Here is a 12,312-nt window from a genome sequence, read left to right as displayed (position 1 = left end):
AATAAAATAGAGACCAAAAAAAAACCAATAGAAAACATCAATGAAAACAAGTGCCGGTTTTTAAAATAAGATTTAAAAAAAATGATAAACCTTTAGCCAGGCTCATCAATGAAAAAAGAGAGAGGACCCAGATAAACAAAATAAAAAATGAAAAAGGAGAAACAACAAGCAATATCAAAAAATCATAAGAGAATACTATGAACAATTATATACCAACAAATTGGACAACCTAGAAGAAATGGACAAATTTCTAGAAACATATCACCTTCCAAGACTGAATCAGGAAGAAATAGCCAATCTGAACAGACAAATCACCAGTAGTGAAATTGAATTTGTAATTTAAAAAACTCCCAGGAAACAAAAGTCCAGGGATGGACAGCTTCACAGGGGAATTCTACAAAACATAAAAAGAAGAACTAATACCTAGCCTTTTTAAACTATTACAAAAATTTGAAGAGGATGGAACATTCCTAAATTCATTCTACAAGGCTACCATTTGCATTTTGATGTATTTCCTCCCAGGGTCTACATATTTTTTAATTGAAATATAATTGACCTACAACACTGTTAGTTCCTGGTGCACAAAATAGTGGTTTGATATTTCTATACATTACAAAATGATCACCATGATAAGTCTAGCTACCATCTGTCACCATACAAAGATAATACATTATAATTGACTATATTCCCCATACTATACTCTTATTTTGTAACTGAGGTTTGTACCTCTTAATCATCCTCAATTATTTCACTCATCCCCCTTACCCCTCTCCCCTCTGGCAACTACCTTTTTGTTCTCTGTATCTATGAGTCTGTTCTGTTTTGTTATGTTTGTTCATTTGTTCTGTTTTTTGATTGCACATATAAGTGAAATTATATATATTTGCCTTTCTCTGTATGAATTATTTCACTTAAGATAATACTCTCTAGGTCCATCCATGTTGTTGCAAATATCAAGATTCATTCTTTTTCTAAGACTGAGTAATATCCCATTTGTGTGTCATTTACTGTGAGGAACAAAACTTCATAGGAAATAAGAACCCCATCTACAAGCCTCACCAAGATTTCTGCAAAAACGCCTTTGGCACACTCATATTCCGGATCATGCCTGCTCTCTTGGGCCAGCTTTATTAGAGAGATAAGCTCCTCTAGCATCCTTGATGCTTTGTTGTGGTTAGAAAATTTGATATCCAAATCAAAAAATGTAGAGTGGATAAATGAATAAAGAACAAGATCCAACTATGCTGTCTAAAAGAGACTCACTTTAGATTTAAGGACACACATAGGCTGAAAGTGAAGGTATGGAAAAAGGTATTCAATGTAAATGAGAACCAAAAGAGAGCAGGAGTAGCTATACTTATATCAGAAAAAATAGACTTTAAGTCAAAAACTGTCACAAGAGACAAAAAAGGTTGTGATATAATGACAAAAAGCTCAATTTACCAAGAAGATATAACAATTATAAATATATGTGCACTCAATGTCAGAGCACCTAAACATAAAAAGCAAATATGGATTGATCTAAAGGGAGAAGTAGACAGCAATATAATAATACTAGGGGGCTGCAATACCCCACTTTTAATAATGGGTAGATCATTCAGACAGAATATCAATAAGGAAACAGCAGGCTTGAACTACACTATAGACCAAATGAACCTAACAGACATATACAGAACATTCCATCCACCAGCTGCAGAGTACACATTCTCCTCAAGCGCACAGGGAACAGGATTCTATTCTATTCTATTCTCCAGGATAGATCATATGTCAGTCCACAAAACAAATCTTAACAAATTTAAGAAGATTGAAGTCATTCCAGGTATCTTTTCCAATCTTTTCCAACCAAATGGAATAAAACTAGAAAGCAATAACAAAAGGAAAATACAAAAACTCACAAGTGCATGGAAATTAAACCACACACTCTTAACCATTGGGTCCAAGAGAAGTCAAAAGAGAAATTAGAAAACACCTTGAGGCAAACAAAAATGAAAACAGAATTAGTATCTTCCCTCCCCAACCCTTAAGAAAGGGCTCCTTTCTGGAGAAGGTTTAATGGAGCCCCAGCTTCCTTTTAGCTTACATTTGGACTCACTCCTCTTAGGCCTGTGCCTGGTCTATTCCACCTGCTTCTCCTAGTAGGTATTCAGCATGACATCAGAACTGAGCAGGGTCAACTGATTTAAGGAAAGCAGAGTTAGGAAAAAGCAGAACTCAAAGTTCTGCTTTGAGTTCTGCTTTTAAAATGGTAATAACATTATAAAAACTAACAAGGATAACACAGTTCTAAGCAGTAAATTCCAAAGGAAGTTGCCAATCACAACCCTTCCCCTACCCCACTCCCACCAGCCCCAGCCAGAGGAGTAAGAACGTGTACCCACATGATTCAATGAGGCTCCTTTCCAGAGATTTTTTAATTAAAGCTAATTTGAAATTAGAACTAAGAGTTCCTTTCCTTTCTGATGATGACACAAGGAAGATGGGGACCTTGGGGCTCAGAGTGATGTTGGTTTTACCACCATGGAGAAAGCCAGTGTCAGATCCTGAGGCAGACATGTAGAGAGAAAGAGAGTTTAGACTGGAAAAAGATAGTCTGGCCACCTTCAAGCATCTAGTTCTAACTACCCAACCAAGACCAGAATATCCCTATCCTTCTATGGTGAGAGGAGACAATAAATTGCAGCCACCCCCGCCAGAATTTAGCTCAGTTATTTTAACTTCCTTTACTATTGTAGTCTTGCCAGGATACCTAGCCCAGTACTAATGGTTATTAAGGAGTAGATGTATAGTGTTAGGAATAGGAGCAGTTGATGAAGACAGAAATTCTTGTTAAAGTAGTTCCTCTTTGCTCTGAACTTGCACTCACTGACTACTCCATATGATAACCAACCATACGATCTGGGAATTTGCCTACATTATGCAATTTATTTGAAATATTAAAAATTGTTTTCCTTCTATATATTGACTTGACATTCCCAGTTAGGGCCTCACTCCTGTAAAGATTTTCAGTAACGTGCATCTTTCTCTGGGTGACGTGTGTTCCTCTGTCTGTCTCTCTCCTCACTCTGGGATGAAATATATCATGATAGTGTTGATTAAGTTTGAGTCTACTGCTTTGATGAGCTAAAAGTTATGTGAATGGCTCTCAGAGTTGGGTGCTTTGTCAGAGGGCACAGTTTTCTTCACCTGAGCAGTCAAGTTGTCTGATAAGGGTATAAATCCATCCCCCTCACTAGGTGAAGGTCAATGCCACCTGAGCCCCTGCTCTACCTAGGCTGCCCAGTGTGTTGGTTGGACAGATGTGCAGCTAGTCTAAGTGTCAAATGCAAAACTGAAGACTTGTACACAGCTGACCAGCCTGTATGTGACTCACCTATATTACCTGGGAATCTTCACACCATGCACTTTACTTGAAATCCTGGCAATTTCTTTCCTTCTATATATTGACATAAACATTGTTTGGCTTCCCTTTGCTGCTTACAAGAAAAGAAAACACCCAGATGTCTATAAATATAGTATTTATGTTTTACTACTGAATCTCACAATTAGTTGGGACGTTGACAAAGAATTTAATTTGGCCGTTGAGTGGAAACGTGTATTTCTCTGAAAAGTTGAAACCAGTGGGCTGATGCCTTAAATGTGAAGGTCTGAAGAGATAGAAATTTCCAAGATGCCCAGGAGCCCAGCCTTTGCACAGTCTCCAGCACCAGTATCATCTGAAAAGGGGAAAGATTTTTAAAGAAAGAGAATTAAGAAATTACTAGAATTCAGCAAACCAATGCCCTTTTGTAAATGTCTTGACTAGGGGGTGTACATGTAATTTCACGTTATCCAAGATTTTAGCTATACTTGTATTGCAAAGAATAATAATATATTAGCTTAAATATACTGACAATTCCTGGAAGTGCTCTCTGGCTCAACTCGATTAATGCTATGACATTCTGCATTAATGGCATGCCTGCATGCCTTTACTTATAAGTACTAATGACCTTATGAAAAGTAAAAATATCTTAATTTTTTCTGGGCAATAGAGAGGTAATAAATGCTAATTCTTTTCTTCTTTACCTTCCACTACTCTGGGGAATTTCTCTTGTTACCTTTGCCATCTGTGATCCAGCTTTTCTTTCACTCTGTCACTCTGCCATATTTAGCAATTTTGTGTAAAAATACCAGTAATGACTGCAGTGACATATGTTACCTGCATGAATCAGAGTTTTTATTCCCTGTCAGCCCACTGTGCCTGCTCTTTCTTGGACCAATTTTATCTTAGATCCTGAGACTATTTTTAAACTTTTTTGAGAAATAATTGACAAGTATATCTGTATATATTTAAAGTGTACAACGTGATAATTTGCTATACATATACATTGTAAAAGCTCAAGATAGCACATCCATCACCTTGTGTAGTTAACATATGTAACTCTTTTGTGTGTGTGTGTGTGTGTGTGTGTGTGTGTGTGTGTGTGTGGTAAGAATGCTTAATATCTACTCTCAGCAACTTTCAATTATGCAATACCATATTATTAACTAGAGTTACCATGCTGTACTTTAGAGAATCCAATAGTTTTTCCTTTGTCCCCAGGAATCTTTTTTATTCCATCCTCTGTCTTAAGTCACTAACTTCTCCATCAGACTATGTGTTCCTTGGAGGCAGAGTTTTTTCATTTCTGTGTCTCCCTAACATTTAGCACTATTTCCACACATGGTAGATATTTAATTCCCAAAGTAAACCAAACTGAGTCATGTTTCATGTTTATTTGTATTTCACACAGCACCTGGCAGAGTGGCTGACATATTGGAGCTGTCAGAAAATATCTGGTGAAGGAATGATTTATTGGTACTCACGTGTCTTTTCAGTCACTTCCCCTTTGTACAAGGGGATATGTTCGCAGAGCTGCCTGATGGGTGATCCAAACAGGAACCAATTCACATCTGTGATCAGAGACTGCAGTGGGTTATACTTGACCCAGATGTATTTGTCGGAGAACATGTTGTTCAAAGCCTAGATCAGTAGGACAGAGTGGAATAGGATGAAATAAATTGACATAATCTGGTGTACCTTATTCTAAATTGTGACTTTTTCTCTTTTGAATTATTAAACAGGAGATGGTCAGGAATCTCAAGATATCATCTCTTTTTGACCACTTGGTCTGTAGAGAAACCTCATTATTACCAATGTTATTTTGCAGCTGGTGACAATGAAACCCACAGAGGGTGAATCCTGTGGCCAATGAAAAGACACAAAAGGAGAAATAAACCTCAGATTCCTAGCCTCACACAGTGTTTGTTTATTCTCACTATACTGTATTTCTTTGCACCATTGTGTCATTGGATATCATCACTCATTTATTCTGCCAATCACTATTTCTTAAAGCCTTGCTCTGAGAAAAGAATGTTCAGTCCTTTCTACAAAGACGCTGGAATTTATTGTAAGTTTTTGTATTGGGGGCTGTATGGTGGAACTCAAGCTAAGAGATTTATTCCTGCTCTAAAATCAATAAATGTGAAGATGCTTTAAAGTGGAGGGTACCATATCCACAATAAGGTATGATATTATGATCTTCTCCCTTACCCTCTTCATTTCTCTATGGGCACCAGTATTCCCTGGCTCAAGAACGAGGAATACTTAGGATTACCCCAGACTTACCTGCCTCTCAAAGATGTACCGTTTGAGTTGGTCCAGAGCAGGGATGGCCTTATGGTTCATCTTCAGGATGTAGCAGGCTCTTCGGGAGAGCACCCTGGAGGCGATGTAGCCCTGAAACAGCAAGAGGACAGTTACTGCCCCTCCCAGTTCCCTGGGTTCTGAGCTTGGTGAGGATGGGCCTTGTGGAAAGCCTTGAGCATGCATAGTGATATTTTCAAGCTGCAGTCAATTCTATCCATTCGACTTCTTTTACATAGTCGTTTTACTTTTTCACTTGTCATTTCTATCTCTGAATTTGTGTAAACCCATGATGTGTGCCCCACTGTTCATGTTTTGGGTCTACAGTTTGGGGTTTGAAAGCTTGAGAAGAAGCCGCTCTCTGTCTCTTTCTATTGGTTTTGTTCTGCTTTTTCCTCAAGCAGAGGAATACCGTATTTTTGGAGTAAATACGGTATTCTTTAGAACTGTGCTTTCCAATATGTTAGTTACCAGCCACATGTGGCCATTTAAATTTAAATTCTAATTAAATAAAATTTAAAATGTACTTCCTCCATCACACATTTCAAGTGCTCAGTAGCCACAAGTGGCTAGTAGCCTCCCTGTTGGAAAATGCAAATATAGAGCATTTCTACCATTGCAGAAAGTTCTACCGGACAAGGATGTTTTAGAAGCTCTCCTCAACATACCCACACCCCTCTCACCCACCACACATACATTTTCAATGATTCTCCCCTCCCCTCCTTTACCATCGTCTCTCTATCTTTTCTCCACCTCAGACCCAAGCCGGCTGGTTAAGGATGGGTTGGAGGAAGTTGGGATTGGAAGAACAATGGAGAGTGAGGTCCTTGGAGCCAAAAGGAACCTTCTGGAATCTTCATACAGAGTGGAATTTTCTGTACATAGTTCCAAATAATTATACAGCCTATAAGAGTGCAAATATTATAAATCTTTCTAGTTCCTATTTTTCAGTTCTCACAAATTGCCAGTCCCTAAAATCCAAAAATTGACTGAGGTGGAACCTGATGAGAGTGGAAGATGTTTTAACCAAATTCTCACCTATTCTCATGCTATTTTTTTTTTAAAGATACTTTTGTGATTTCCCTGACATCTGCTTAAAAAGAATTTCAGCACAACTTCCTTGTAAACCATATCTTTCAAAGACTCTATGCTTTCAAATGTGTCGTGGAACTCCCAATACCAGTGGGGCAGAGGCAGTGAGGAGGTTTCTATAAGAAAAGGAGAAGAAAGTCATGTTCAAATGTCCAGTGAAATGGACTACAGGCTACTTATATCCACAGTGCATAGCTCTCTCCATAGGTGATAGCAGGCTCAACACCCAGGTGGAAAAAATGGAAAACAAACAAATGAATAAATGAATCAAGGACAGAATAAGTTTCCTGAGATTCAATGTTAATACCGGTAACTGAAACTTGGAAATAGTTTAATGTTTTTAGTTAACATATTTTCATTCTTCCAGAAGCAGTATGATTTACTGCATATACATAGTCAAATGTGTAGAGTTGTTCTGGATTTCTGCTACTTTGTGACTGCTTGCTTCATTATTGTTCTTTGTCTGCATAATTTTTTGTATTAGAAGCCCTACTTCATTCATTCAGGCATTTGACAAATATTTTTGAGAGCCTGTGTGCCATGCCTGCCCTTGGATTTTCGTCACTCTTGCAGGCACTTTCTGAGCCTGTAGTTAGCCAATATGATTGTGCTTTCCACCTGAAAAGGTCAAGCAAATTTGTATGCTTCCTGTCTCATCACATTTTTTAATTAGAAACGGTTTTGTTTGGTTGGTTTTTAATCAATTGCTTGATAATTTAAAGGGAAAAGCAGAAGTAAGGAAATTGTGAAAGAATTGCAAGGATAGATGCTGGAATTCAAATGGACAATAAGTGGCTGCCCCTCCACCCTTGAGAAGTCCATTCTTGAAGAATATAAAATATTGCTGCTTACATGTTTATAGTCAAAAATCGTGGTAGAAGAGCATGATCCTGCATGGATGTTAATCACTGCGGTATTTTTTTCATTGTCAATTGTCATTGTCTCCTGAATAGGGCCACCATTGTCAGTTGGGCTGATGATGTTATAAACCTAGATTGACAACAGACATAATGGTTTTTCCATAAACTATGTGCATTTGAAAGGCAACCCTCCCTGCAAAGTAAAGCCTTCTATTGCTTCAAACAAGAGACTGAACCTTGAAACATCTCCACTGGCATCCCAGACCAAAAGCCCATGCTAAAATTAGAATGCAAAGGTCTTCCTCATAGTTCACTGTATTATACATGGGCAAAGCAATGGCATTACATGAAAAATGAAATTAACCACATTTTAAAGCAATGGGGGACTTTTTTAAGGTATTGTGATTGGAAAGAAATAATCAACCTCATTGTTTCTGTTATTGGTTATTTCTGGAATTTCATCCCACATAGGACATGTGGACTCTCTACTGTCCTTCAGATTATCTCATATCTTCTTTTTCCTCTCCCAATACCTCTAAGATATAAAGTCTATAGTGAACCAACTCACCTCATATCCATGAGATTGTGTCCCAAAGATAGCCAGTGTCACCAGAAATACCACCTGAAAAACCAACCAGTCACATCTATTCACAATAGGGCTGTCACTTAGGGTGGGAACATGAGGTGACATTGGACAAGATAAGCACAAATATCACAGAAAACATATACTTAAGACACTGGTGGGAGGTCATGGATGGTCAACAGTCCACTTCCAAAGTGTGAAACACACATTCATTCATTTGACAGGCATTTGTTGGGTTCATGCTATTTTTCAGACACAGGTTCTACCTTTGTTACCAAATTCCCAACCCTTCCTAACAACACAACCTTCTAGAAAGCATAGTTCTTATGCCAGAAGAAAAAAAACAAAACAAACTTGGGGGAGGTGAGCAGTGAGGAAGGACTCATTTTACTAAGGGGAGGACCCTAGTGGTATTCACACTGGCTTTAGTATACAGGAGTCAAGTTTTGTTTTTTGGTTAAAAAAATTACTTAATTCCTTGAGATTGAGAGAGTAAGACAGATTTAAGTGGATTCATGGGTGATAGAGACACAATAGATTCCTAAAGGGAAACTATGAAAATCCGGTGCTTGGAGGCATGATTAACTTTTGAGACTGACATCAAGGAAAACCTCCACATTCTTCTTAGTGATACCATAAGACAAGTGTTAGGCCAGCAGACCGTGAGACTGACATGGAGGCACTGCTGACATTTTGCTGCAGTTATATGAGAGACTCATCCAACATGCTGATCCCGGTCTTGTGTTCTCTCTTCTGGACATCACAGTGCACTGCACTGTCATTGAAATTGCTGATGAAGGGGAAGGCAGATGTTTTTAGGACCTGTCAGTGGAATTTTCCTACTTCCTTTTGCATCTCACCAATAACATTTTTCTCCTGGCGACTGTGGGTAGAATGTCTAACATGGACCTATATGCAGCTGTCCAACCTGTCTACTTGCATAGGGACAACCTGGACTCCTGGACAACCTGGACAACCTCTGACACTCCTATGTATTCTGTTTAATGGATCTAATACAGAGATCTGAATAGGTGGGTGAAGGGCCAGCCACCTTAGTGGTATGATTAGAGAGAGCTCAGGAAGTGTCCCCTGCCCCCAAGTAACCACTCACCCAACACCATGATTAATATACCACTGTTCCAGGTTTGTGTTTTAGGGTTAAGTATCCTCTTAGAAAATCAAGATACCTTGGGAGAGGCAACTCTTTAAGCTGACAGTCTTTAACACCTTATGGGGAGGTATTATTTTGCTTTCTCCTTCAATAGCTCAATGACAATAAGGGATAGAGACTGGGGGAAGGAGTTCCATTCTGGATCAGAGCATAGTCAACTAACCATCCATGGAGTACTGCCAGGTGGAGCTATGGGAGAATGGGATCAGGCCTGGGATCAGCTGGAGTGGTCATGGCAGGATTACTTTGCCATGATTGCTCCAGTAAGTGGGGCCTAAGATGGGGAAATTTCAAGGCTAAATCCCACATTTAGTGGCCTGGGGAAATCACATTCCTCTGTGTCTCAGTCTCCTCACCTGTGGAATGGGGCAATACTACTCAGCTCATAGAATTGTTTAAGTGAATGGATGAAATGATTCATGCAAATATTTAGCATAGGGCCTAGTATGCACTTGGGAAATGACAGCTGCCATTATTATTATTATGGATATTATTATTTTTAAATCACTACTTCTCCTTTAGATAGTAAATACAGTTGTCCTAAAATGCCTACATTCCCTCTAAAGTTCATAATAAGGAATTATTACTAAAATATTACAAATTAAACTTCCCTAGATATTTCCAATTTTTTTCTTTGTAATTTTTTAGTAAACATCTCAAGAAACAACAATGGACAGATAAATATGGACAAATTAATATTCAACATTATTCCTGCCAAAGACAGCATTAATTCAATCACAGAAGTTTAGAAGCATGCAGTGTTTGTCTAAGACCACTGAAAGCCAAGGCATATTGGATATGAACACTCTCTGCAAGCAGCCACCAAAAGGGTATAAAGAAATGTAAACAAATACTCACAAGGATTTTCATTTTGCCTGAAAGGCAGAAGCTGCTGGAGCAAGTGAGGCTGCCCATGCAACTTCTACCCTTTATATTGGCTTTAAGGTGTGGAAATCTCTTTCCAGAACCATCACTTTGGAAAAAGCCATGTCCATATCATTGACACACCCCAGCAAACTCCTTTATCGGGATTGAGACCCAACCACATAACCTGATATCAGCAAAGTTCATTATTCACTAGTAAAAATTTGCCACTTGATTACTCTGTAAATATTCCCTCTTATCTGCTCTATGTTGCATTTGAGATTTCAATGTCCACCCTTTAAAAATATTACAAGACGCTTGTTCTACACAAACATCTTGTCGTCATTTATATCTAATATTCCTAAATCTCTCCTGAAGGTAAAGTCCACCCTTAAGACCTAAGCTGGGCCCTCACTCAATGCCTTTTCATCCCTGCCTTGTTTGTTGAATTCTTCCACCCAAGGGATGGATATGGGACTAGAGACAAGAACAGTGTTTGGGGCCCTGATTTGAGGCTTTATGACTTTATTTCTCCTCCCATTTACAGTTGGTGCCAATTTCCAGAGATCCATGAGGAGCAAGGCTCAGAGATCTCTCTGCCCAATTACCATCATTAACCGAATTTATCATTAAACCTTGCCCAAAACTCCATCAAAACTATGACATATAATTCTCATTACCTTGAGATGCACTGAGAAATCCTCAGATTAAAAAATAGAGAGAATACAGTTTAATTCAAGTAATTTTTATAATGCCACATCAGAAATGGCTAGCTAGCATTAAGGTGGAATCATGAACTCAGAGGTGGGGAAATACAAAAAACAAATAGTACCTGTAAATGGCAGAATTGTTCAATATTGAAAATTACTACAGTAAGCAAAGCAATAGCATAAATGATGCTCTTGTTCTACAGCTGGAATGACGTCCAGCAGCTTTTTAAAAATAGGGCTTTTAGAAACTTATGGTGACCAAAGGGGAAATGTGGCGGGGAGGGATAAATTAGGAATTTGGGATTAACATATACACAACTACTGTGTATAATATAGATAAACAGCAAGGACCTACTGTATAGCTCAGGGAACGCTGCTCAATATTCTGTAATAACCTATACGGGAAAAGAATCCGAGAAAGAATGGACATATGTATATGTATAACTGAATCACTTTGCTGTATACCTGAAATTAACACCACATTGTAAATGAAGTATAGTCTAATATAAAATTAAAATTAAATTAAAAAAACAAACAAAAGGCAAGTTGGAAAATATTTATATGAATCCAATTTTCATGGCAAAAAAATTTGCTCTGTGGATAAGCATAAATCTAAAGGGAAATATGTATTGCTTGGGAGAATGTAAAATTGATAAAAGAAAGCAATTTGCAATATTTATAAGCTCTAAAAATGACCATTACCTCAGGAAATAGTTCTACCATTAGAATGAATCATAAAAAATTAATCAGAAGTGCAGTAAGTGACTTAGTGTATATGGCATTTATTTTTAAAGATGTATGTCAATTAACTGGAAACAAGTTCCCAGTGATATGCTTATGTTTACATTATGGCACATAAACATATTACTATGTTCCATTATGTATGTGATGCTTTAAAGCTCATTGTATGACATAGGAAATGCTTAAAATATGGTATGTTAAACAGTAGTACAAAGAACCTGTAACAGAACATAGAAAGAGTAGCACATAACACATGTTAACCTATAACACCAATGCTGTAAAAAATATTGAATATGTATTTATGTCTCTGTGTTTAATATATATGTGTATATATGTTTGGTTCAGGGTTTTTAATATAAAAGTAGTCAATGGGGGCTTCCCTGGTGGCACAGTGGTTAAGAATCTGCCTGCCAATGCAGAGGACATGGGTTCGAGCTCTGGTCCGGGAAGATCCCCCATGCCGCGGAGCAACTAAGCCCGCATGCCACAACTACTGAGCCCGCGTGCCACAACTACTGAAGCCAACGTGCCTAGAGCCCTTGCTCCACAACAAAGAGAAGCCACCTCGATGAGAAGCCCATGCACCGCAACGAAGAGTAGCCCCCACTCACCGCAATTGAAGAAACCCC

At 38.2% G+C, this 12,312-nt stretch overlaps 1 protein-coding gene across 1 annotated transcript; it reads right to left on the bottom strand.

Moving 5' to 3' along the window:
* Positions 1-2,448: 2,448 nt before the first annotated feature.
* On the bottom strand, positions 2,449-10,238 carry GKN2 (gastrokine 2; the record flags this gene model as incomplete). The annotated part of the gene is made up of 6 exons (XM_082356525.1): positions 2,449-3,713; positions 4,843-4,999; positions 5,645-5,755; positions 7,607-7,744; positions 8,183-8,236; positions 10,227-10,238. The coding sequence occupies 6 exons, from the start codon at positions 10,236-10,238 to the stop codon at positions 3,631-3,633; spliced, it is 555 nt and encodes a 184-aa protein (XP_082212651.1). The 3' UTR covers positions 2,449-3,630.
* Positions 10,239-12,312: the final 2,074 nt, after the last annotated feature.

This window comes from Balaenoptera borealis (genome assembly GCF_965194805.1).
Source record: "Balaenoptera borealis genome assembly, chromosome: 15".
Taxonomy (NCBI): Eukaryota; Metazoa; Chordata; class Mammalia; order Artiodactyla; family Balaenopteridae; genus Balaenoptera; species Balaenoptera borealis.
Note: the sequence above shows the minus strand (reverse complement) of the source record. Positions and strands in the feature narration are given on the sequence as shown.